This window comes from Platalea leucorodia (genome assembly GCF_965183815.1).
Source record: "Platalea leucorodia genome assembly, chromosome: 2".
NCBI lineage: Eukaryota > Metazoa > Chordata > Aves > Pelecaniformes > Threskiornithidae > Platalea > Platalea leucorodia.
Window position 1 is genome coordinate 124,567,014 of NC_138824.1, and position 26,143 is coordinate 124,593,156.

At 48.6% G+C, this 26,143-nt stretch overlaps 2 protein-coding genes across 3 annotated transcripts; one reads left to right on the plus strand and one right to left on the minus strand.

Moving 5' to 3' along the window:
- Positions 1-11,112: 11,112 nt before the first annotated feature.
- Positions 11,113-13,498, minus strand: LOC309602747 (cell surface glycoprotein CD200 receptor 1-A-like; the record flags this gene model as incomplete). Its single annotated transcript, XM_082336619.1, has 3 exons — positions 13,195-13,498; positions 11,464-11,715; positions 11,113-11,237 (listed from the first exon to the last, which is right to left on the minus strand). The coding sequence occupies exons 1-3, from the start codon at positions 13,430-13,432 to the stop codon at positions 11,113-11,115; spliced, it is 615 nt and encodes a 204-aa protein (XP_082192745.1). The 5' UTR covers positions 13,433-13,498.
- A 6,814-nt stretch (positions 13,499-20,312) lies between these two features.
- GTPBP8 (GTP binding protein 8) lies at positions 20,313-23,949 on the plus strand. 2 transcript variants are annotated; one of them, XM_082332063.1, is made up of 7 exons: positions 20,313-20,598; positions 20,920-21,018; positions 21,498-21,628; positions 21,984-22,083; positions 22,507-22,625; positions 23,079-23,205; positions 23,817-23,949. In XM_082332063.1, the coding sequence occupies exons 1-6, from the start codon at positions 20,317-20,319 to the stop codon at positions 23,161-23,163; spliced, it is 816 nt and encodes a 271-aa protein (XP_082188189.1). In that variant the 5' UTR covers positions 20,313-20,316; the 3' UTR covers positions 23,164-23,205; positions 23,817-23,949. The 2 variants fall into 2 exon arrangements, with proteins under 2 accessions (XP_082188189.1, XP_082188190.1); XM_082332064.1 differs by lacking the exon at positions 23,817-23,949 and having other exon boundaries at positions 20,313-20,547.
- Positions 23,950-26,143: the final 2,194 nt, after the last annotated feature.

Genomic DNA, 26,143 nt, shown 5'->3' on the forward strand with positions numbered 1-26,143 from the left:
AGGAAAATACTACTATCCCTACTCCAGGAGGATCTGTGGCAAAATCCATACTTTTCTTTCAGGAAAATGTTTCTAAAAGACACGCTAACAAAGAATTGTGGTTAAAATACACTGAACTCGAGGGAATTTACTTGCTTTCTAGAATACGAGCCATTGTTTCTTTTATTTCTGCAAATAAGAGTGAGGTAAACCCTGGGTTCATGTTTGAAGAAGAAACAAAAACAAAGATCTGATTAAAGTAAACTCCTAGATTCTAGAGTTACATGGCAATTTCAGTTGTCTTGAGTCTCAGGCTGTACTGCTCTTCAGAGCAGTATTGGGAATGACTGTAAACATAGAGCAGTAATTCACCCAGGACTACACTCACCAGCATAATGCCAAATGCTACTTTAATACAATATTTTGCTGCTATGTCATGAGCAGATGCGCAGAATAATTAAGCATCTAGGTGAATGTGGGGGGAGAACCGCTCTTCACCTCCAGCCTTTGCTCGGATTCAAATGTGGACTGAAAATGCTATTTCTCATACATTCCTGTGGGAATACATTTATTGATAAGCCTCCAGATTTTTTTTACCTGGTTATTCATATCTTGGTGCACGAGACTACATAGACTTGCTAATGTTCTTTCTGACGTGTTTGTTCTGTGTAAAACCAAGGTAACCGTTCTAAAATACACTATCTCCTCTTTAATCTCCATCTTATGTGGCAAGCAAGTAATAACACTTTCCTTTTAGGGTGGAATGAGAGTTTTAACTGAGCCAAAACAGCACTTGATTCATTGTGGGGATTTTCTGTGCATTTTTTTTATTGTTGTTAGACTTTAGGAAAGACTTAAAGGTTTCTAGATGTTGAATCTGAATGTTTAATTCTAAGGCTTTTTTGGCTGAAGGAAATTGAGGCATTCAGAAATTCAACATCCATCATATATATATATTCCCAGCTCTGCCTTTGCTATGGGATTCTTGTCTGGTCTCCTCTGCACTGTGTTTTCAGTTGTAACCCTGAATGGGTTTGAAGTGGGCGAATATCTGCTTTATCCGGTGCCCTGCGTGTTTTGTGCAAGGATGGAGCATTGCAACAGACCCAGAAGCATCGCTGTGGAAACCACAGCGCACGCAGCTGCTTTTTAGCCAGTCTTCTCAAAACACAGGGACAATCCAGCTCCTAAATATGTGGGGTTTGGTGGTGGATTCTTTTGTTGTTGTTTGGAAATCACGGTGACAAGTAGTGTTTTAAATGCTTCAAGGAAGATAATGAGTTACTTTTCTGGATCTTTGCGGTTAGCTGCTCCAAAGGGTGAAGGGGAATTATGGCAGAAGGCATACATTTAGTTGCTGTAAGAGGCAGTGGTGACTGGTATTTTCAGCTGATCAAAGCTAAAAGGCAGCTTGTTTGCAGTGAACCAGAGAAGTGCTACGGAGATGAGCCATAAAGGCCTTTCTTACCTGTGTCCCTTTTCCTAAATACTCTGTTCAGTGCTTCCAGGGAGCCGTTCTTATTCTGAAAACATGGAATGCTACTGTGCATCCTATTAGTAGTGCTATCAAAAAATACCAGGTGGAGTTTCTTCTCCTCCCTTGCCAGTTACACATAATGCTTAGATTCAGGCTTATCTGTGGCACACTGCCAAAAATCCTGAAGTTGAGGTACACAACATCCACTGCCCTCCCTGCTGCACAGAGCAGCTCTAGTTACTACCTTGGTTACACGGTCACTGCTGAAGCCGATGTTATCACTAGTGGGCGTGCTGCAGCGACAGCATGAAACACCAGAAAAAGCTCACGGAAATAAACTCGGTTGAACTTTTGGAGTGCACAATTGTCCTCGCTTAAAATGTGCCCCCTGTCTTCCCCAGAAAATGCTTTTGTTCTTCTGGATGATGTCCAGCTCTGGTATGCCTTGATGGCTATGCCTTGGCCTGTGTCTCAATGGGCAGGGGCCCCAAGTGGCCACTTGGATCTGCAGTCTGCTCCAAAGCAACCTCCTGTCCTCAGTCTTACGTATCAGTAAGAAGCACAGTTTGATGCATGTTCCTCTGAGTAGGTTCAGTTGTGAGCTTTTCATAAAAAGATATTTCGCTAAAATATCTTGATTTAAAATCTTTTTGTTTTTTTTGAGGAAAATCTTTTGACGAGTGCCTGAACACATGGAAAGTATCAGTTTACATCAAACACCAAAAAGCCCCACAAAAGCAACTGGTACGTGTTGATGTGTAGTTGGAAGCCTCTAGTTTGGGGCTTGTCACTTACCTAACAAAAGCTGAACGTTTTCCTAAGCTGCTCCTTGCCACCTCCTTCCCATACACCTCCCCCAAAAAAACCAAACCCCCACAACATTCACTTCTTTCCCCCTTTCCTTCTGTCCAGCAGTGGGCCAGGAAGGTCATTCTGGTGCTTTCTCTGCAGTGAGTTTGCTGTGTGACCTCATGATAAGGAAATCTGGGGAGCAACCACCTGCCTGGTCCTGTTTTTCTGGAAGACTTCCAATTCTTGGGGGACACAGGCTAATTGTATTATAGCTCCTGCAGTGAATTTTCTTCCTTCATTTTTCCATCTAGCTGCTGATCAGCACCCTGTTCCCGATGTGAGCATGCTGCCTAGCCTGGTAGGGTACAACAAAGCTAAGAAGCAATTGGTGCGCATTGCCCTGACCTCCAGCTTTGACAGCTACTTGCTCCTAAACGGTAGTCTGCCTTGGCTGTTGCTCCAGTAGCAAGCAGCATGAAGGCTCACGCAACCTTTCCAACCAAACTGTTGTCAACACCACTTGTTTTTACTGCTCGAGTGGCTGCCTTGCTCAGCTGAGTAGGAGGACCTTGTGGCTGTGCTCTCGGTAGTCAGCATTGCGATTTGCTGTGCTGGTTCACCCTGACCTGCCTGCTCCTGAATGATTAGCTGCTTGGAGCTGCAGATCCCTCTCCACAGCACCAAGCTTCCTGTGCTGTCAGTCTGGGAAAGTATGTGAAAAGAGATACAGCGACTATGCCTTCTGTTTCTTCACTTCTCACACAGCTAGGTGAAGATAAATTTTACACTGGATGTTGGGGAACTGGAGGAAACATGTTCTACCTCCAGTACTGACAGGGTGTTAGCACTGTCTGGGCGTGACCCCAGCTTTCCCCCCAAAAAATAATAACCTGAGATCTTTTCTTTAAAGGCCAATGCCTGAACACGTCCTAGGGTGGAAAAGTAACAACAGAGGCTCTAAACCTGCTTTTGCGGAAAGCTGCTGTGCCAGCAAGGGGGGAAACTGTGAATAGCAGGGTTAAGTAGAAATGTCTGTTGTTTATTTGTCTTTAGATACAAGAAGAGCCCTTAAAATTTGTATCTCTGTCTTCCCTTGCGGTCTGCCCCAGAGTTTCTCCCCCGCCATAAAGAGATATTGCCTCTAACTGGAACACAACTCCACTTTTGCACTGGACCGCCATCAGCACTTGAGAGGACTAAGCAGGCACTGGTGTTTGAGCAGATGTTCTCACTGGCCCTGGCCATTCCTTTCCACCCCTGTGGTCCCCCCTGCCTTACCCCTGTCTTGTGGTAAATCAGACCACAGAGTTGACTTGTTCTTGCTTGCCGAGTTCCCTAACTCCATTCAGTGCGCAGCTGCATAAACTTGTGCCAATGTCAGTGACAGGGACATTGCGGAGCTGGGAATAAGCTGCTAGCAGTGGGGTGCGTAGGGAGGACTTTGAGGCCAGTTTCTGATGGCACAAAATGCCCAAGGAGCATCAGCATTTTCTTATGTATGAATCCTGCTGATACAACAAACTCTAGATCAAGGAGGAGGCTGGGATTTCTCTTGCTTTCCCCTCTAGCTCTGGCTGCTGTAGTACCTTTTTCCTTTTGAATCATCCCCGTGCCTTAAAGCGAGGATTTTTGCCAGCTGCCTCAAACACCTGGCAGAACGGGTCTATTTTTGCCAGCACTTTGCTGATTTGGGCACTTCAGCACACGTTGCTTCTTCATGGGCGTCAGGGGACATGGAAGCAAAAAGATGCAAACTCTTCATAAGGGTTTCTGAAGTAATCCAGTCTTATTCTACCTAGAGCAGGTAGATTTAGGGAAACAAATATATGCCACTTTTTGCATCTTTGTCCATGTGTTTATATACGTGAAATGAGAAGTCATTGTGAGAAACACATTTTCCTGTTCATTTTCTCTTGCTGTTTCCACTTGTATGAATCATAGCATGTAGAAGAAAAGCAGGATGCTCTACAGCGATAGCTTGTCAGTGGGATGACATGGGTTTGTATCCTTGTACCAAGCTTCAGAAATACTCTGTGAAGTCAGGGCATCTTTTGGTCTCCCGGTGTTCCTGTTCACCATACTCAAACAGAAGTAGTAGGGATATGAAGAGACTTGTACTAGGGACTTCTAACACTGAAATCGTGGTAATGTGGAAGACACACAGCTGGTGATGCTGGAACGGCCTCTCTGAGATCATGCTGCAAGTGAACAGGATGTGAAAGGGGTTTTATGTAATATTTTAGGGCAGGTTTACCAAGTGACGAAAAAAACGAGTCTGTGGTCAGTCTGCGGTCTCTCGGTTGTGCGTGCCTGCTGGAGAACTTAAAGTCAGTTCTTATTTATGAGCGGGGGGAGAAAGTTAATGCAGTCTCTGAATTTGTTAGAACTTTTTCCCCCTACTTGAGGTTGGTGATTTTTTTTTTTTTTTTAGGAGAACAGTAGTTTGAAACTGGTATATGTGTAAAAAAAAAAAAAAAAAAAAGTCTCATAAAAAGACAAGCAATCTTTTTTCTGCTCTTGTGGTTTAACCCAGGCCAGCAACTAAGCCCCCCCAGCTGCTTGCTCCCCCCTGGTGGGATGGGGAGAGAATCAGAAAAGTAAAAGTGAGAAAACCTATGGGTTGAGATAAAGACCGTTTAATAGGCAAAGTAAAAGCTGCATGCATAGGCAAAGCAAAATAAGGAATTTATTCACTACTTCCCATGGCAGGCAGATGTTCAGCCTTCTCCAGGAAAGCAGGGCTCCATCACGCATAATGGTTGCTTGGGAAGACAAATGCCATAACTCCGAGTGTTCCCCTTTCCTTTTTTGTCCCCCAGCTTTTTATGCTGAGCACGATGTCATACGGTGTGGGATATCCCTGTGGTCAGCTGTCCCGGCCGTGCCCCCTCCCAGCTCCTTGTGCACCCCCAGCCTCCTCGCTGGTGGGGTGGGGTGAGAGGCAGAAAAGGCCTTGACTCTGTGTAAGCCCTGCTCAGCAGTAACGAAACCGTCCCTGTGGTATCAACGCTGCTTCCAGCACAAATCCAAAACATAGCCCCATACTGGCTCCTATGAAGAATATTAACTCTACCCCAGCCCAAACGAGCATATTCACCACCCCTTACTTCCTACCACTTACGTAATGCTCGGGCCACACACTATCCAATACATCATCATTAACCACCACCCTCCTTCCCATCCTTTGATATATGCACACAGATATCATTCCCTTAGTTTGTTGACCACCCTGCTGTAAAATATCCGTAAAATGTTCACTGAGTTCATTTAGTCCATGACTTCGGGCTCCATCTGTGATGGTGGTCACTCAGGACTGGAGAGGTGGTGTTGCATGGAGTTGCAGGGCACCAAAGCCAGCTCAGGCTGGGTCACTGCTGCACTTGCTCTGCTTCTTGTAAGGCTTGTGCTCCATTGGTTCCGGTGGTTCCTGCTATAGTACTTCCTATAACATGCAACTCAAATCATGGGTTAGAATAATTTAAAGGTATATCCATTACAATTTCCACCCCTGGTCTCTTTGGACCAGACCATAGGGCTTAATACTGCAATGAGCCCCTTCCCTTTCCCCTGCTCTGTCTTGGACTTAGCCATGGACTGCAGTCCCTTAGGGGGTACCTGCTCCAAGTGGAGCCTTATCTATGAGCCACAGTCTCTCCATAGGAAAACCTGCTGCAGCATAGACTCATCCACAGCCACAGTTGCTCCAGCGTGGCCTTATCCATGGGCCATAATCCCTTCACAGGTGTACCTGCTCTAGCGTGGCCTTACCCACAGCCACAGTCCCTTCAGGAGCGTATCTGCTCCAACATGGCCCTGCCAATGGCCACGGTCCCTTCAGGGGTGTACCTGCTCTGTCGTGGACTTATCCATGGCCACAGACACTTTGAGGTGTTCCAGCATGGCCTCGTGCACAGCCACTGATGCTTCGAGGTGTACCTGCTGTGGCAAGGACTTATCCACAGCCACAGACGCTTTGAAGTGTACCTTCAAAGGTCCATAAGAGTGGACTTATCCTTGGGCCACAATCCCTTCACAGGTGTACCTTCTGTGGCCCAGACATACCCACAGACGCTTCGAGATGTACTTCCTTCCATGTGGACACATCCACAGGTCACAGTCCCTTCAACTTGAATTTAACACTGGAGTTCCAGCCTGTCCAGTGCAGCAGCACAGAAACAGCAGGGATGCCCTGGCCATCTGCCAGCCCAGGCGCATGGCCATTGCTGTTATCAAAGTGTTCCCAGCACAGCAGAGTAAGATGATAAGCAGTGCAGCAAGCAGCAAAAGCAAAAAAGCAACCACTAATGAGCACTAGACTCCAATATACGGTAAGGCAAGCAAGCCCCATGGCAAGCACGGAAGCCTGCCACTTAATACCCGAACAGCTATAAATTCAATCTAGTGCATTGCAATCAAATCTGTCATTATCAAGTGGTGAGCACACCAGTAAGAAGATGGGTGTCCAGTAAGAGAAAGGAAGAAATGTTCTTCGTTGCTCCGGTAGATGCCCGGGAGACTGGGCTGAAACTGTGACTGTAGAAAGCTTAGGTTCCTTTATCCTCCCTCCTGCAGAAGGATTTGCGATGGCTTTGAGAGTAAATAGACCTTACAGAACCCTGCGGACTCTGGTATGTGAGTTTGATCTCTTTTATCTCTGACGGAGGATAGAGAGACTCCGAGCCATTTGAATGGAAACTGCAACAAAGGGTGTGAGATATTTTTCTTTCTGGCTGGAGACCTGCCCAATCCAGAGAAAAGGAAAAGAAATGTAGTAAGTAGAGCTCAACAAGAACATGTCCTGAATAACGCCAACACCAGCGGGCTGTTGCTAACCTAGGGCACGTCTTTGGTGGTATCTCTGAAATTTTGACTTGCCCTGCAGTTTGTGAAGAGAGGAAAGGATGATGAGTCTCTCTGCGTACTCCCTTTGTCTAGAATATGCTTAGTAAGAGCCAAGCAGAGTTGCAGCTTTGCAGATGGTCTTAACATAAAATGAGACTGCTGGTGGAGGAGCTGTGTGTTTGCATGTAGGTTTGTATGTGCAGGCGCTCAGCGCTTGCTTAGCTGCTGCAGAGATGAGGTTAGCTGAGTACGACTCGTGTGCAGTCAGTGGATGTGCACTGTGGAAACTCAGTTACCAAGACAGCTACAAATATCAGCTAAAGTCAGTGTGGTTTTCTGCTTGCTGGCCTTTTGATAAAGCAGTTAGGTTACCACAAAGAATTAGCAGTAATTTTGTTAGCCTCTGAATTGTTTTTTTTCTTCTAGCTCTTGTCGCCGAGTTCATTCGCATTCCGTGTCAGCTCTGCAGAGTTCAGACTCTGTTGTGGCCAACCAACCATATATGACAACAGATAGACAGAACGGGGCTGTGTCTGTAGACGTGAAAGGAGCAGTTTCACAGCACTGCGCCAGCAGAATCATTCTCTGCATCCTGCAGGCGTCATCCTGCAGAAGCCACCCCAGGCAGTGATTTACACCAGTTTATTGGCTGCACCAGGAAAGGGTGAGGGGCAGCGAGGTAGTGGTACAAAAGCTGCACAAGGGAGGGAGTGTGGTGATACGGCATTTCCTTTTCCGTATAAAGCTAGATAACTCTTCTATGTATTAGTGTGCTGAGACTGAAAAGCTTGGGTTTTTTTTTTTATTACTGAAGTTTAGGTGAGGTTTTGGCCCTGGCTCCTTCAGTAGCTGGTTCAGATATGAAATGAGGCTCACAAAGCTTGAGATGTGGTCAGTCATGGGTAGAAACAGTGAATGAACAACAAAGATCGGGATCACGTTCCGGCTTTGTGGAAGCCGTGGAGTTCCCTCTACCCTCTCCTCCTCCCTGCACTTGCAATGCTATCTAACAGCCTTACAGAGGTATTCTTCTGGCTTGGGGGTCTGGGCAATTGCCCTGTCTTGTCAACCTTAAACGTGGTCTGTATGCACGAGGTGTTCCAACAAAACTCATAAAAGTGGCTGAGGCTCACTGAAGCACTCGGAACAGCTGAGGTTTGTGGACACTTGTGCAGGCTTGCCCCCCCCAAGGAGCCTCCAACGCCCAGAGGAGTTTGGTACCTTGGCTTCTGTGTTTTACCTGGTCTGTAGCATATTAATGCCCAATTCTAAGCCCAGCTTGCTGGCTGAGAGCTAGAGATCTGTGTAACTGATACCCCCCAAAATTAAATAAATGCTTGAATACCTAATGGAAAAAAAAAAAGAAAAAAGAAAAAAAAAAAAGCCTTAGTCTGGGATTGGAAGGGTTGTGAAGAGTGTAGAAAGGCCTAACAGCTCTGTAACGCACAAACACAGGGTAGCACGCCTAGCAAAGGTGCTCCTGCAGTACCTTCCCACTTCTGCCCTTATGTAAGCTGACATCTGACAGGAATATCGTTAACATCTCATTGCAGAGATTTAGCAAATTGAATGACTGTAGCAAGTGGAAAATGTCTCCATATGTATTACAATTTGAAATAGTCTTCCGTACAGTAGCAACGATGAAATGTGGGTTTCTGCTGAGCATGGAGGAGTGAGGTGGGTCTGAAATACATGTGGTTCCTTTGAAATTTCGGGTGCGTAGTAATATTCAGCTCTAGTCATATCTATTCAGAATAGAAGTGAAGAAATGGTGAAGAGGCACAGCTACGTTTAGAGGCTTAGAAGTGGCAGCATGTCACCGAATGAAAGGTTGAACTCAAGGGCTCCCTTGTGATAGGACCAGTAAGATGTGTTTAAAGAAATTAATATTAGAGAGCTGTGTTCTGTGGGCTGCAGCTCTCTGGATTACGCGAAGAGGTAAATGAGTGTGAGCCTTAGATCTCAGGATTGAAATAATTTCTGTGCTTCATGTAGCAAGAACTGCTCAAGCTCCAATATTCTCTCTCTCTCTTTCTCTCTCTCCCTTTTTTGTAGCTGTTGATGAAACACTTCAAAATTCTTACAGTGAAAATGAGAGTTGCTCAAATTTAGCTTCAGTCCTGCGTGATCATCCTGGGACGGTTGCTGCTCATTAGTAAGCAAGAAAATGTCTTCTGATTTATTTTATCCTACAAGACACGATACTTAAATACTAGGATACAATGTATTTGAAATAGAGTGACTTCATTTTATACAACATGAATTAATTTCCTATTGCACATATGTTAGATTTGGTTTCATAGAAAAAGATTGATGCTTCGTGAGTGATAACAGCATCTGTAGTTGCACTGGAGAGACGATGGAAGACAGAGCTGCCAGGGGTCAGGCAGGATCTGCCCTGCGTGCCACGTTTCTGCACAGTTACACTGGCTGCATTGCAGGTGTTTGCTTCTTTCTCCTGAACGCTTTGGTACTGGCGAGCCCCTGCTGCGTGTGACATTGCTGACTGAGGCATACCGGGAGTTTCTTTCATCTCTGCTTGGGTGCCGAGTTAGAAATAGGCCCAGACAGCTCTGCAGATGGAAGATGCCGTCACTTGTACTGGTTTCTAATTGTCCTAGGAAACAAGACACCAATGCTGTAAGTCTGAGGGCGAGGCTCTTTTGGGAATGTGATTTGGGCTCTAGGAATGCAAGAACAGAATTCCTCCCTTTTATTTGGAAGAGAAACAAAAGAACGTAAGGCTTTCTGTCTGTAATCTCACATGAGCATAACCAGAGCTGGCCGTGCTCCAGTCAGCACCAAACAGAGAGCTGCCAAGAGCCCCAGCAAAGCATGGAGCTCAAGTGGCTTGAACACAGTAGTTAGTTCTGCCTCTGTGGTGTTTGTACTGTAATTCTGGGCAGCAACAGCACCTTGTGACAGAGAGGCTAGCTCGGATAGAGTAATCGGCCAAGCTGCCAGAACTCCTGAGCAGCTACAACAGCAGACCTGTTCTGCTCTCATGCAATACTTCCTGCAATTTCTACATTGGCCCTGCCTTCCCTGGCTTTCTTTGAGTAGGACAAAATGGACCAAAAGTCTGGCTTTGAGCTCCGAAAGATATTTTGCTGCCTCTTTAATCTTCATAGCCTGGCAATCTTTGTTCAGATCCCTCCATTGGGTGGAAAAAACTACCCATTCCCTTTGTATTTTTGCTTCTGAAAGAAGTATGGCAGCAGGAGGAAGGTCCCTAACACCCATGTATGGGCGCCCTCCCCCTCTGCCCCAGCTGTGGTGTTGCAGACCTCAGGCAAACCTCCATGAACACGTGCTGAACTGGCATGTTTGTGACAGACTGAGGTGATTGTGCATGACATGAATTAGTACCAGAAGCCCTTCTAAACTTCCCCAGGGCTGGCCAAAGGGGTTTGTGTCGTGTTCCATACATACCTGCTATCACAGGAGGTGTAGAGATGACCAACAGCAACCAGGAAGAGGAGGCCCAGGAGACTAGCAAGGCTGATGACACAGTGAAGAAACTGCATCCTATTCTCTAAGGAGAAACAGTCGCTATTTTAGGTACATCTCACAGGCCGTTTGTTTACCCTGTGCCTCTGTCAGGATGGCATCTTCTAGACAATGCTCTCTTTGTGCTGTACTTCGGAGGATGACCTAAGGTAGCTGGTATACAGTGCCGGGCACAGAACTGGGAATAAACAACATCCCCCCATGCCCTTGATGGAGGAGCCTTGTTTTTTGCTGTATGGGCACTAATTAGATCCTCCTCCTCACCACTTCCCATAATCCAGCTGCAGGCCTTGCATGTGCATCCCAGCAAATTTCAGCTCTGATTCTCTTCCAACTGAGTACTTCAGTGAAGTGCGTATGGTTGCACCCAACTTCCCAGCAACATCTTCAACTCCATCACCTAAAGCCTTCACCTACCAGCCAGTCTTTGGAAGCTGTAAATTGGCTTTCAGTCTTCCTGTCACAACCTATGTGTAACCCAACAATCAGCAAGATATAATGGTAAAACGGGATTACGATACATAGATCTGGGTGATCACACCATTGACGTGTTTGTGCCTCATGAACTTCTGAATAGTCCTGCCTTTCCATTCAGCCCTATTGGTGGAAGGGAAGACTACTACATCCATCTCCTTTCCTAGAATTTCACAAAGGGCTTTACGGTTCTGACAGTGCTTTTGTTTATTCTTCCCCCTCCCGACAAACTTCTCACTGGAAACCTCAGCTCAGCTGCACGGTTCCTGCTGCAATCCTGCCGGTGCCACTTTCCAACCTAAACAATTCTATGACTCAGTGTTTGTCTCAGTGCACGAACAGAGGGCTAAATGGGGTTTTGAGTGCCGAACGCACAAAGGGAAGCTTACTTGAGGGGCGACAGGCTATGGACTTGCTCTGGTTCCCAGCCGGGTGGGACACAATGCAGGTGGTATTAGTCACGCTGCTGCTGTGTGCTGTGAACTTGCTGAGAACAGTCACTGTCCCGTTGTCATGGACTTCTTCCTTGGGGGTGGAGTTGCTCTCTAGGACCCACGAGACCTGAGCAGCCGGCTTCCCTGCCGCTGCCTCGCACACGGGGCTGCCGTGGTCATCACAGTACAGGATCAGCCTGGGGGGGACTGCAAAGCATCAGGAGGGGGAGATACATGGAGTTAGTTTGCCACAGCTGGCATAGGGTGTTCTTGTTCTCTACCCAAAATGAATCATAGAATCATAGAATGCTCTGGGATGGAAGGGACCTTTGAAGGCCATCTGGTCCATCCCCCCTGCAATGGGCAGGGACATCTTCAACCAGATCAGGTTGCTCAGAGCCCCATCCAGCCTGGCCTTGGATGTTTCCAAGGATGGGGCATCTACCCCCTCTCTGGGCAACCCCTTCCAGTGTTTCACCACCCTCATCATGAAAAATTTTTTCCTTGTGTTTAGTCTAAATCGACCCTCCTTTAGTTTATAACTATTACCCCTTGTCCTGTTGCAGCAGGCCTTGCTAAAAAGACTATCCCCATCTTTCTTGTAGGCCCCCTTTAAGTATTGAAAGGCTGCAATAAGGTCTCCCTGCAGCCTTCTCTTCTCCAGGCTGAACAACCCCAGCCCTTTCAGCCTTTCCTCGTAGCAGAGGTGCTCCATCCCTCTGATCATTTTTGTGGCCCTCCTCTGGACCCTCTCCAACAGGTCCATGTCCTTCTTGTACTGAGGACCCCAGAGCTGGATGCAGTACTCCAGGTGGGGTCTCACCAGAGCAGAGTAGAGGGGCAGAATCACCTCCCTCGCCCTGCTGGCCACGCTTCTTGTGATGCAGCCCAGGATATGGTTGGCCTTCCGGGCTGCGAAAGCGCATTGCTGGCTCACGTCCAGCTTTTCATCTATCAGTACCCCCAAGTCCTTCTCGGCAGGGCTGCTCTCAATGAACACAGTGAAAAGAAGAGAATAAGGTTGGAGGTGCCATCCCATTACAGCGGCATGGGCCAAAGTCACAAGAGGCAAAGATCGCGCCTCTTTTTTCCATTTGGGCAACTCTTCCCCCATGCAGGTGAGTTACCACAGCCATGTACCGTTAGAGGAGGTACCCCTGGACATTGCCCTGGGGAATTGTCCCAAATACAGGGCTGAATCAGACTTGTGTCCTAAGCAGCCATCGTACACGTGGTTTAAAGTGTATCTGCATGCCAGCACAGGAGGAAGTGGGTCCATTCCTACTGCCTGGATAAGAACATCCCGCGTTTGATGGAGTATCTCAGCGCTTGGGAGTGTTACTGTCACATGCTTTAGTTGTCTTAAATTAGTGTTTTAATGAGTGATTCTACAGGATAACTGGATGCATGTGCAGAATCCTCTTTTAGTGTCTTGGAAATTGCTTCACACCGGTCGTTTCTAACTAGACAGTGGAAAAGGGGGCAGCAGAAGGGAGAAGAGTTTTGGGAAATAAGGAGAAGGGAAACGCAGAGCTACTATCAGTGAAATGCATGACAATTTATCCCGGCAAGAAAGCTCCTCTTCTTACTGGACGCTTCCCCCGGTGCATGGGGAGAGGAGCTTTGTATGTCCAGGCCCAGACACGGTCCTTTGGAGAGCGGTAAAATGAGGAAGGAGTCCCTTACCTAGCACGATCAGGTTGTACGTCTTGTGGAAGTTCCCTTCTGTTGCTACTACTTCGCAGGTGTAATTTCCTTCATGGGCTATTCCCACTTGCCGTATCTCAAGGGCAGGATCGCACTCTGGTGTGAGTTTCCAGTTCATGCTGTCACTGCAGTTTGTTCTGTTGGTCTCGTTCGTATCAGCCCTGTACCCCAAGGTGCAGGGGCCTCCAACCTTGGGGCTAATTTTCCACGTTACCATCGTTATACTTGGTTTGGAATAGCAGGCGAGCACAGAGCTGCTGCCTACTGTCACTGACACGCTGTTGTTCCCTGAAGGAGAGAAAGAAGGAGAGGGACGTGTGAGAAGGTGCCCAGGGATGTCACTCATAGCCTTGGAGTTCTGCTCTGTGCTTCACAGAGAAATGTCTGCACTGTTACGTGCCGGCGTGAGGCCTTGTCTGTGCCAGCCCAAGAGCTGTCTCTGTCGTCTTAGGCGGGAATAGATCTCCAGATTCATGGCTGTGTTCGCATACATTTGGTTATAGTGGTGACAGATGAAATAGTAGAGGAGTACGACATTTAACTGGAAAGAAAGCACATTCCTGTTTGCTGGTAGATGCAGAGATCCCTGATAGACTCAAGATGACTGTCTTGTGACCTGCCTCACCTGTCCTAACAAAAACAAATAAGAAAAACAGGAATTTGCATAATTAACATAGAGTAGGGAGGAGAAGGGATTATAGCTGCAATTTCAGATTCCACATTTTTGGAATTAGCTTTTGTAAGTATTTGACTGAGTTTGGAAAGGGCAAAGAACCTTCCCATTAAGTCTTATTAAAGCTTTCATCTGAATCTAGTGTTGTAAAATCCCAGTATACTTCATTTGTCAGGACAAGTCACTGATACCTAAGAGTTAAGCTTGATAGGGTGCTCATACTGACCAGAAAACCTCCCATCAAACGTGTTTTTAATAAGTCTGTTAATTATCACAAAAGGTATCATACTCCAAGAAAATCATTACCAGTTTTCATCAACTCATTGAAAAGCCCAAGTTCAACATCTTATTGGTTGGCAACTGAAAAGATCTAGTTGCAGCTAGAAATGTTTTGATTTGCAGGTTATTGGGTTTCCATCAAAATGTCCCTTCAGCAATTCGTAAAGATCCCTTCCCCTAGATTTTTTAGTTTCCCAAAGTAGAATTGAGTAAACATCACTCTGATGCATTGCCTTTTCCTCCTCTGCCCTTAACAGAGAGTTGGTACCAAAGGACCATTGGAAGTACCTGTAGCTCCTGTGACCGCAGCGATGGCGAGCAGAACGAGGGCGTACGTGATCTGCCTGACAACTTCCAAAGTAGCTCTTGTGTTTGTGGGCGATGTGGGTTTATTGCACCATCCAGCTTGCTGTGAGCTCCCCATCATCCCCTGCCAGTGATCCTCAGCAGCCAGAGTCACTGCTTTTCCTGTGCTCCCGAGAGCCCCGCAGTGCAGTTAAGAAGAGGTGATTCTTCTTCTTCCTACCACGAAGCTTCCTCTGCTGAGAACTGGTGAACAGAGAGGAAGCAGTATTGGTGTTTGCTTTCTGACCACTGGCCTTCTGTATAGTGTTACTGTGGGAAGACAAACTCCATAGCAGAGCTTGCACAAAGTCTTAGCAGTGTGATTTTTCATGTCTGGCTCTGATCTCACAGTGAGAATTTTATCATTGGAATTTGGGGGAAGGATATTCTTAGCTTACCGCTTAAAGGACGCTCAACCTATTCCAAAAAATCTCATAAAACAAATTCCTCCCTCCCAACTCTATCCTTCCCCACGTACCTAGCAGCCGAAGACCTTTTCTCTAAAAGGCACTGGCAATCACTTCTCCCCTGCAGGGAGGGCAGGTAGGTAGGTAGGTACATTATACATTTATATTACAGCTCTGTTTCTCTGATAATAGTACATCTACAGATGGTTAGGCCAAGGTTGCTTTTTTTTTGCACCACTGTTTTGTTGGGTTTTCAAACTGTTCTGGTACTGTATTCCCCCCATACCTACACAAGTGAACGCTGAAGGTTGTTCCACTGGTGAGCTGCGGGATTTTTTTAGAGCCAGAAAGGTCCCTTAATTTTTACAAGGTCCGTAAAGACCTTTTCCTAAGCTACTACTGTCTGTCTTCCCATGTGATTAAGACTGCTGTCTTATATCTAGGGAAGCTGTCTTTGCTGGTATAAGATGAACCTCCCTGGAAATTAATGCACTGAATTTAATTTTATCAGAAAAATGTTAGCCTCCCCAAACTTTGAAGCCACCAAGCTGAAATGAATTGGTGACTATTTGCCTGTTCTGAGAACAGAACTCTCCCCCCCAACTACTGTCACAGCAGATTTATGTATTTCCATGGCTGTGCTGAAATGTGCCTGAAGGGGCTTCAGTTCTGTGGTCAAATAGATGCAAAACACCCAGAAATGGAGGGAATCACTGGCAGACAGGCAATGGTGTCTCCCCCTTCTCCCCCCAAACAGTGGGTGCCATTTAACTGAGAAGAGGCATAGCGCCCGTTAGTGACTCAAAGGAAAAGCTGGGTAAGTTCAAAAAGAAAGTTAGGCAACCTGTGGCCACAGTTCTTATATTCAGAAAAGCGAAGAGCAGCAATATAATGAAATCTCCATCTCTGCTGGCTGTTGTTGCGGCAGTTAGACTTTCCGAAAGTCACTTTGTCAAACAATTTCAGACAGCTACCTCCACCTTGGTCAATGCAGCTTCTCCTTCAGTGCTCTGTGGTTTGGCGAAGTGCAACAACCATTTCTCATGTTTAGCGGCAGGCCCAAGATGCAAAGATCACATCTGGATCCCTGCGGTGTGAGACACACCATAGCTTCAGCCATAGAATCTGTGGGTGCCGTAGCTCAGCACTAAATGGCAGAGGCAGCAAGAAATAATGGTCCAAGGCATGAAAATCAGAAGCTTTCAGGGTCCTAATCACTTGGGGTTTAATTGGGAGCAATGCACCCAGGCACCTGGAAGAATCTCGGGTCTTGTTAGAAACTAAGACAGGAAAACTCCTGATGAATGGAAAAGGAGAATTCCCTACAGCATGCAATACAACCTAGTCCAGTTATCTTTGGGGTGAGGCCTAATGTTTTGGGGTTTACGTTTTTTTTTTTGCTAAAGATCCTGTTTGCTCTCTGATAGTGAAGGCGAGGGCTGGAAAATCATGCTCCTATTTCTTTAATTAGCTTTTTAGTTTTTGAGTCTTTGGATTACAGTCTGGCTACAGCGCAGCAGCTTACTGCATGACTGTGAAGAGGAGGAAAGGTTGTATGTGGGTGACTTGGCAGGGGGAGGATTGATGGGTGGTTTTTATTTTCGGAAGCCCAAACTCGCTGTCTGATGCTAGAGCTGGAGCCAGGCAGCAGGGTAATATTGTGGCAAGAGCACCACTGTTGTGCCCCAGGCAGCTGATCCAAGCAACTGAGCTGCTGGTGAAGCTGAGAAGCTGATGGTTGTTCTCCATCCACCTCCAGCACAGCCCTGGAGCTGGTTTTAAGTGTCCTTCAGTGTTAGACTCTTTCCTCCTCCGCTCAGAAGACTTGTGCGTTCGGACACCCTGTTTTACTTGAAGTGGTAGAGTACCATGAACGACTGCATGATATCCTGTTTCCTTTGTGTCATTTCTCGCTTGCTACCTCGCTTTTTTTAGCCATTCTGCAAGAGCCTTGGTAAACGGCTCTATATGTACATCGTACCTCTAGCAGAGGGACTTGGCTTCCCCCCCTTCACCCGCAGTTACTCATGTACCAATGCTGGTTTTAGCTGCCCGCCTGGGTGTTTCAGAGCACGCTGCGACGCAGTTGCTCAATGGTTTTTAGCGGCTCAGTCCCCGGGAGAGCAGAGTTTTGCAAACTTTGGCTTCATGCTGCTGTGCAGTCCTGCTGTGAGGACTTCTGTCAGGGCCCAGGCTCTCGCTGCGCTTTCCTCTCCATCTCCTGGTCAAAGCAAGCAACAACGCTCACCTTGAAAAGTTCGTTTCCTTTGAATGATCGACTGTACCACGTTCAAAACAAAACGTTTTACTTTCAGGGGTGTTCATTGTTGCTTTCTAGTATTGATGTGGTAAGTTTGGATTAACTTTTAAGTGGAGCGTTTGTCATTCCTGGACTAGGGCATTTCCTTTTGGGAGCGAAGAGGAAGGCATTTGCTGAAGCTATTACTGGATTTATAAATTATCAAATAAACACTTTGCCTGCATCAGAAATGCTTTTGAGCCAGATCATTAGAGAATATTGTAATCTGAGCAAACGTGTTGTAGATCTGCAAGGGACAGAACAGTTATATGATTCTCCATCCCACCTGCACCGATCATGGGGAGCTTTTCCACTTGTCAGTGTCTGCACCAGTCAGTGTTACTGGCACTACTTGTATTTTTTCATTCCAGATTCAAAGGGTTTCTGACTGATTTAGCACCCTTAAGACAGAATTTCCTCCTCTTCTGCAGCGTTTCCTGCGCTAATGACCCAGGCCAACTCTGAGAAAGTGGATGGAGTAATTCTGTCTTCTGCTCTTTGCCTCTTCTCGAAGGCTCAAGTGCAAAAAGAAACCTTGCAGCTGAGGTCAGACCAGGTACAAATGGAAGAGGTTCATCACATTTGAGATGAATATCAAAAAGAGAATTTCAGTTCTGTGAAGCCAGTGGAAACTACTCTTCAGCTGGGACTAGCAGTGTTAGCTGCCACATGAACAATAATGCCTCTCTCTTCCATTACTTTACTTGAGAAGTTTTAAAAAACTTTCCCAATAATGAGTATTTTTTTTTTTACTTTTTAATTTTCTTTTTTTCAGTCTTAGAATGTCCAGCCCGTGAGAGGTTTGTGGCTCTGAATTCCTTCTTGAGGAAAGAGACACTTCCCCCCCGCCAACTGGAATGCTTTGCATAGAGGAAAATGCAGAGCCTCTTAGTATTTAATACGAGTAATTTAGCCTTTAAAACTTTTCTGTCCTTGTTACTCTAGTTCCTAAATGACCTTCCAAGTGGAAAGAACTAGGCTGCATTTTAGGAGAAGGCACAGATTGGGGCAAAGTCAGTAGTTCTCTGAATGCCGCAAAAAAGCAGAAAGGTTGGTGCGTGTGCTCCGTCCTTTCTGGCGTGCTCCCTGGTGGCAGTACTTGGTCTCAGGTCCTCTTCGTGGAAACGAAGCTCAAAAGCCCAGTTGGGTTTGGCTCGCAGGACCCGAACTGACGGCCCCAAACGCACAAGGAGCCCTCGCTGCTCTCCCAGAGCTCTGTCTCCAGCTTCTCTCGCAGCTACTCTTCTCCGAGAGGCATCTGAAGTGAATGATGGTTTGACCTGTTGCAGGATGCTGGGACAGACAAGATCAGAGCAGGCCGGACAACTGGTGTCACTGCTTCCTTCCAGCTCCACGCTCCGGACCGTTCTTTGGGATTTAGGTCAGTGTCAATGGTTACAGATCCCTCTTTCATACTCCAGAGGAATGATTGTCAGAGTTTTTAATGTGGACTAAATTATTTTGTAGTCATTCCCTAACATCTGAACTATATAACGCACAACTGAAAAGAGGTATCTGCTGCCACAGACGTGAGCCATAGGCAATTTTAGTCTGAATGCCTAATGTTTGGCAATAATATATGGAATAGAAAGTAAAGCCTTTCAGGGGAGATACAAAGCAGGCTTAAATGTTGGTATTTTACCAGCTCTGTCCATAGTAACCTGCCATTTCCAGTCTCCGTAGGGTGTGCCCGCAGAGAACCTGGACTGCAGTTTGGTCCAGGAAAAAAAAATCACCTTCCACGGAAATGCACGGTCCTGGTCTTTGGGTTTTAGATGTGCGTCTACTGGATGCTCTTGTTTATCCAGCCCTTTGCTAAAATTAGAAGTATTCGGAAGGTCCTATGCCATTTTAATTTGTTCCTGTCGCCTATGTAAGTACTGTCACATTAAAAAGGGAGACAATTAGCGGTTAGGGCACTAGCCTGTGAACTGGGCACCTCTGTTCACGTCGTCGCGGCTGCAGACGTACTGTTAAATGGGCCGGCCGGTTTCTCGGCTGCCTTCCCTCCTGTCTCCGTCCACCTCTTCTGGGAGTGACGTGCTGGAGAGCGTCTGCCCGGTGAGGGTAACTGCGGCAGGGTCCTTTCAAGCAGGCGAGTCTGCTGCCGGCAGCGGTGAGCTGCGTGAGGCACAAGTACCTAAAAGCACTTGCTCTGTTTTGCGTGTCACCGTTGGGCATAGAAATGTGGAAATCTGCCTACCGGAGTGGTTACGAGCCTCATCTCTGGCCAGCATGGGTTTTCTGTTACTCGATTCACCGCCGATTTCAATTAAATTAGGTTGCTGCATTACCACAAAAAAAATTAGCAGTGTTCCTGAAGGAATTCTTGAAAGGTTTATGGTGCTTTTTTTCTCTACGTTTAGCTATGGTTATTGCAGCGCTGGGGGTGACAGGAGAGGCCCGCTCTGCGGGTTTCAAACTGGTCTGGAACCAAGTAAAGGTCATTTGCAGATTTATTTGGGAGCACCCTTCTGAGGACGCCCGTAGCAGCCAGCGACTGACTGCGGCCTGTCCTGAGCTACGCGCATCCGAGCTCTCTCTGGCTGTGAGACAAAGCAGATTTTAAGAGGACTTAATTTACAGACTAAAGTAGAACGCAGGCGGTTTTTTCCCCTAGGTTTACACCGTTAGCCTAACTCTCACCAGTAACTGCTTTCACCGATCGTAAATCTGAGAAGAAGCTTATGTGTTTCAGTAGAAGCTTATTACAAAAGAAGTCTTATTACAAAAGATCCGAAGCGATCTCCAGGAAACACGGAGGTGACGGAGGGGCTCGTACCCGGGCTCAGTACAAGGCAAGGGGGGGCGCAGCCCGCGCTCTCTTCCAGCGGCCCTCCCCGGCCTTAAATCCATTCAGCCTCGTGTTGCTTCGCGGCCCAGCGGGGCTTCAGCGGCCGGGCCCCGGGCGCCGTCCCCGGGCTGGGGCCGGCCCCCGCACGGACGGGGCCCCCGCACGGACGGGGCCCCGCAGCCCAGCCCCGGGCCCACCCGCGCCGCCCGGCGCCGGGCCCTGACACCCCCGGGCCGCGCGGGGGCAGCCGCGGGCCGCGCCCCGCCCCGCGCCCGCCTCCTTCCGGGCCGGGGCCGGGGCCGCGATGCCGCTGCCGCGGGCGGGCCGGCCGCCGCCGCCGCTGGCCGCCCTGTCCCAGGTGCTGCGGCTGGAGCGAAGCCGCCGCGACGGCGTCGTGTTCCCGCTGCAGAAGCTGGCGCGCTGCCTGGCTCCCGGCGTCGACACGGCGCCGTTCCGCCTCTTCCAGCCCGGCCTGGCCGCCCTCCAGCGCGCCGAGGCGCTCTTCAGGTCCGGCCGCGGCCGCTCCGTCGACTACGTGAGCTCCGCCGTCCGCACGGACCATGCCCCGCCGCCGGCCCTGCCCGAGGTCCGCCCTGCAGCCGGCGGCGGGACGGGGCCCGCAGCCCCGAGCCGCGGGAGGGGCGCGGGGGTTGGCAGCGTTGGGGCAGCCCCGCACGGCGCCTTTCGCCTTGCTTCGCTGAAGCCGCTCGGGCGCTGTTGCTCCCGGCGGTGGGGTCCGTCCGGGGCGGCAGCCCCTGGCCAGGGCGGGCCTGTCCCCGGGCGTTGGCGGCGGAGGCTGGCGAGTGAGCGGGCCTGGGGGCGGCGGGAGGGGTGCCCCGGCCCGGCCGCGCGGGGCGAGGGGAGGTGGGCGGGTGTAGGAGGGCCCTCTCTGCCTCTCCTGCTGCAGGTGTGCTTCATCGGCCGAAGCAACGTGGGGAAGTCGTCTTTAATCCGGGCCTTGTTTTCACTGTCTCCAGAAGTGGAGGTCAGGGTGTCCAAAACTCCGGTGAGTGACATTTCTAACGTCCCTCCCTCTCGGTGCCACCCCAGAGGGGACGAGCTCTGGGGTGACTTGAAGCGGCAGGAGAACGTGCCAGCCGTGGTGGCCACCAGCTCACGGCTGGCACAGGCCTTGCTCCAGCAAAGGGCAAGGCGCAGAGAGCCCAGCTTAGCCCTTCAGCCGGGGCTGGCACATCTGCCAGAGAGAAGAGTCGTACGGGCTGAGCAGACGTGCCCTGAAGCCCTTTGGGAAGAACCGAGCACAGAGACCCATAAAAGTATTTTTAGCCTGTTTTAAGGATAGAGCCACGTAGGATCGCTACTAGGGTAGGAAACCAGGCAGCTTAAGGCAGCAGCAGCAGCATTTTTGCAGCCTTCTCTGGGGGCGCAGGGTATGGTACAGAGATGTTTGGCGGGGCATCTCCTGCTTAAAGCAACTTTTTAAAACCCCCCTTTTCCTTCATCTTGCCTAAATCCTCTCCCCAGGGCCACACCAAGAAGATGAATTTCTTCAAAGTAGGGAAGGACTTTACTCTGGTGGATATGCCAGGCTACGGCTACCGTGCCCCGCAAGACTTTGTGGAGATGGTGGAGGCCTATCTGCAGGAACGGCGCAAGTAAGGGACTAAACTGTGCCTCCGCAGAGCAACGAAAGCCAGACGCCTATGTACAGTGTCATGCGATCAGGTGAAAAACTGCAGGAGGGCTGGTTACCGCCAGTGGTGGCGTTGATTAGCCCTGATGGCATCTCCCCGGGAACCTCTCTGGTGTCACTCGTTCGTGCTTAGACAGATCCAAACAGCAGAAAAGGTTGAGGTGCTGCTCCGCGCTGACCCTCAGCTCCCACGCGTGGCTTTTCTTGGCCCTTCCTATCCCCAGATCCCGTGTTGCTTGTTCTTGCGTATGAATTTGGAAGTAGCAGAGCAGGCGTGAAATAACGGTGGTGATGACTGTTGCTTGTATTTCTGGCAGCTTGAAGAGGACTTTTCTATTAGTTGATGGTGTAGTAGGACTCCAGAAAACCGATCACATTGCAGTAGAGATGCTGGAAGAGTTTGGGATTCCTTATGTGGTAGGTAATGCTTCGTTCTTGTGTCGGTTATCAGCTGCAGATAATCTATAAAGGTGTATGCCCTCTGCCTGAGCTTACGGAAGTTGCCCTACCTAAGCAGTAGCCCCCCCCCACCTTTATTGTTAATAAAATAGGCCTAAAATGTGTTGAGGGGGGCAAGTGGGATTTAAGGGATTTTTTTTCCTTGAGTTATTAAGTGGACACTTTTTTTTCAGTGCTCAGCTTGAGGAGCTTGGAAGGGTCCACTCCTTACGCAGGCTATACGGGTGTTCTGGTGAACTGCGTTACACCATTTTTCCCCCTAGATATGACCCAGAGCTTTCAGCCTGCCTTGCAAGGTGGTCCAAGCCTCTTGCAGATCTTCCAGGCTAGCAGCAAAATAATCTTTTCCTCTCTTAACCCTCCTTTTCTGGATCCGTGCAGATGGTGTTAACAAAAATTGACCGAGCTTCCAGGGGACTGTTGTTAAAGAACGTACTGGAGATCCAGGAGTTTGTAAAGGAGAAAACTCAGGGATGCTTTCCTCAGCTGTTCCTGGTCAGGTAAAGCTCTGCTCCATCGCTGCCGTTCCCTTTCAGGCGATGATTTGCAGTAGGGCAAACCACCCGAAAGGGGTCTGTCTGCTCTGGAGGTGGCACTGCTCTGCGCCCCGGGGACGGAGGGCGGGCTGCTGGTGGGGAAAGGCCCCTTTCCTTCTTCCCCCTCCCCTGCAAGCCAGCGGAGTTCAGTTCTGAAGGCCGCTCTTCCTTTGGCCCTTCTCCGCGGGGGGCAGCAGTCCCTCTGCCGCGGGCGAGCGGGCGTTGCCGTTTTGTTTGGAGTTGCGTTAACAGCAGCAAGCTGTAATTGTTTGGGTTCGTAGCTGAAGCGCTTCATTTACCAAGGCTGCGCTGCGCTGCGGGAGATGTGATTTAACACTGCCAGCGGCCGAGTTTGCTCGTGTGACTGCAAGGCGCAGCAGCATCTGGCACTGAACATCCACGCCTTTGTTTCCGCAGTTCTCTGGAGTTTTCGGGGGTTCACTTGCTGAGGTGTTTTGTAGCCCACGTTACTGGAAACCTGCCTGCTGTAGAGGCCAGCTGAAAAGTCTGGCTCCTGATCTGCTCGGCCCATCCAGAACAAAAGGTACCAAAACCAGAGGTCCGGATTTTTGTTGTAAATAACCCAAGGTACCAGAATTTATTTTTGGATAAACTTGTATACATTTTTAGATAAATTAATATTTGTAAGGCTAAGCTTTTTTGTTTAATAAATTCATCAATTCAGGAAGTTTGCACTATGAATGAATGCAGGTTATTATAAAACTCTCTTATAAAACCTACATGATTGTGCTAAGGAGAAAAAAGCAAAGAGAACCTCCAAAGAGAAGCTAAGTTTTAATACAGCATTTCCTCTCCCTCCAGCTAAATGTTCAAAAAGCTCCCACTGCATGCCTAGCCTCTGCTATATTTAGGGTACTAGAGATAGTCTAGTAATCTCATTAACAAAAAGGCATTTTAGTTGAGAAAAGAAAACCTACAGCCCTAACATTAAGCAAACTGTACTTGCCCAGCTGAATTGAGTGATACACAGAGGTTTACTTCTCTCAGCTTAGCGGGGGCCAAAAACGAGCGCCCGTGCAACCCGCCTGCTCGAAGGCGATCTAGAGTGGAAATAGCCAACACGTTGTCTGTGAAGGCGTGTTTAGGGCTCCTTGTGTGTTTTGCTTTTGTAACTCCTCTGCGTCGTGCGTTCAGTAGGTGCAGCGTGATGGCGCGCCTCGCTTGCGGACATCGAGTTGTCCCTGTTGCGGGTGGGCGAAGGAAAGGACACATCTTCAATGGGATCTGCTTTTTGATCGCTGTTGGCTTGAAACAGAGTGGAATAAATGACTGACACCTAGGGGAACTCTCTCCTGCACTTTAAAGTCCATCCGTGCTGCATCCACCTTCTGTTTTAAATCCAGCGTGAAGTTCTGCAGCTGCGCTCAGCTGAGTTGCCAGGGATGAGACGCGTTGTCCGTTATCTGCCCCTGTTCTACCCTGGCAGCTGACGCGCAGTACCGATGTCCCGTACTCTGTAGGGACGCTGTAGCAGCTGGCAGAACTGCGTCCCACAGGAGCTAAGAGCACCTAAAGCTGGCTCGTTACGAGGCACAGAACTGGGGAAAAAAAGGACTGCCATCAACAGCAGTTGTTGTTACAAGAGAATTTAGACCAAAGCTATTAAGTGTCGTATGTTGAACTCTGGCACTCAGCCTTGTCACGTCTTACCGTTGCCAAATGTGCGTATGTAGTTGTCAGAGTTACTTAGGTGAAGTGTTTAAACCTCAGGAAAGGGCAGGCCTTTTGTGAACCGCTCCGAGGTGTTTCTAGTGTTAGGTTTCAAATGGAATTTCTTGTAACCCTCAGACTAGGCACGAGGTGAGGTCTGTTTTCAGCATACGTGTAAGAAGTGGGGAGTGTGGGGAATGCAGCAGAAAGATGTGGATCTCTCGTTCCCACATCTTAGCAGAGCTCAAACCTGTAATTCTCTAATATTTTACCTCCGATCCCAAAGCGCTCCAGAGCAAACCAGCCCAGAGGATGCTTGATCCTAGGGGGAAGTGCAGTAGTGTCCAGACGAGTGGAACAGGTGCAAGGGAACACTTCAGGAATAATCTTTTCTTAGTATCTTAAAACCAGGATCTTCCAAAAGTATCAAGTCTTGCCAAGGCTGTCTTTTTCAAGGCCTCAGCCTTGACTGGAGAGCCTCTGAAAATAAGTCTGTGTATGTAAAATGAAGCGCGGTTCTGGTTTTAGTCCCTCTTCAGAACAAAACGTCTTACAGTGCTAGGAAGTCTTTTATTAACCACTTATTGACCACTTCAATACATTAAGTATGTCTGGTAAATCCCTTGGTATAAAAAGTGCTTTGAAATGCCAGCAGACCGTGAACGGGACCCCACGATCCTTGTGGGTGCGTATAGTTGCCACGAGGTGTCCTTAGGGGAAGCCACGTGGAGCTGGGTCATACAGTTTCTTACAGCTGTACCAGAAACAGCGGGTACAGTCTTACCCTGAAGAACCAGCTTTACCCCTGGACACATCTGGGTTTTTACAGTATTTCAATGTTAAAATTTCTTTAAGACTTTAAGAAACACTAACAAGTGTCCAAACTGATGAGGATAAATCTTGTCCAAGCCTCAGACGTTAAAATACAAAGAAAGGCCTCCCACCCTCCTTGCAGCTGCAGGTGGGAACTTAAGCAAAGCTGATGTCATATACCCCAAATTTAGCAAGCCTTTTCACACTGTCTCGTGCATTATTCTTGTACCCAAATTAGGACATTACAGTCGGGATAGGTGCACAACTCGATCAGTAAAGGCTGGTTGGATGATCAGGCTCAGGGGGCAGTAGTTAGTGGGGGGTGCTCTGCCCGCATGGCAGTTACAAGTGGAACGCTGTAAGGGTCTGTCCTGGGACGTGTCCAGTTTAACACCGTTACGAGTGACGTGGAGGAGGTGCATTCCTGCCAAACGTGTGCATGGCACCAGGCTGGGGGGAAGAGCTGACGCGCTGGGGGGCAGGGCTGCCGTTTAGAGGGACTTGGGAGAGCTGGAGGAAAGGGCTGACAGCAACCCTAGGAAATTCAACAAGGGCAAGCGCAAGTCTTGCTCAAGGAAGAGCCCCTGGCGACCATGCAGGCCAGGGACTGACGGTTTGGGGAAAAAAACACCTTTCTGACCTCATGGCTGGCCCTCTTTTAAGCAGGGCAATGGAGCAGGCACCTCCCGGGTTCCCTTTCAAACCAAATTATCCTGACCTGACAACCCAATAATGGTGAGTGTAACATACAGATTTGGGGAGGGAATCGCAGCTTTTTTGCTGGGGGGAGAGAGGCGGCAGCCCAGCCAGGGAGCCGGGAAGCCCCCAGTCCTACCCCGTGCTGCCTTCCCGTCATCAAACCATCTCTCGGGCCAGGAGAGACAGGGTTTGCCCGCCCGGGGAAGCGGCTCCACAGCAGGCTGGTTACGGTAGGCAGGGAACGGACACAAAGCCCAGCAGACCTGCAAAGGACAACTGGACTTCAGAGCTCTTCCCCC

What these genes read in the sequence shown, in the direction of transcription:
- GTPBP8 (XM_082332063.1), top strand. Translation starts at nt 20,317, where the DNA reads ATGCCGCTGCCGCGGGCGGGCCGGCCGCCGCCGCCGCTGGCCGCCCTG. An exon ending in CGCCGCCGGCCCTGCCCGAG is followed by an intron (nt 20,599 to 20,919) that starts GTCCGCCCTGCA and finishes CTCCTGCTGCAG; the next exon opens with GTGTGCTTCATCGGCCGAAG. An exon ending in TATCTGCAGGAACGGCGCAA is followed by an intron (nt 21,629 to 21,983) that starts GTAAGGGACTAA and finishes TATTTCTGGCAG; the next exon opens with CTTGAAGAGGACTTTTCTAT.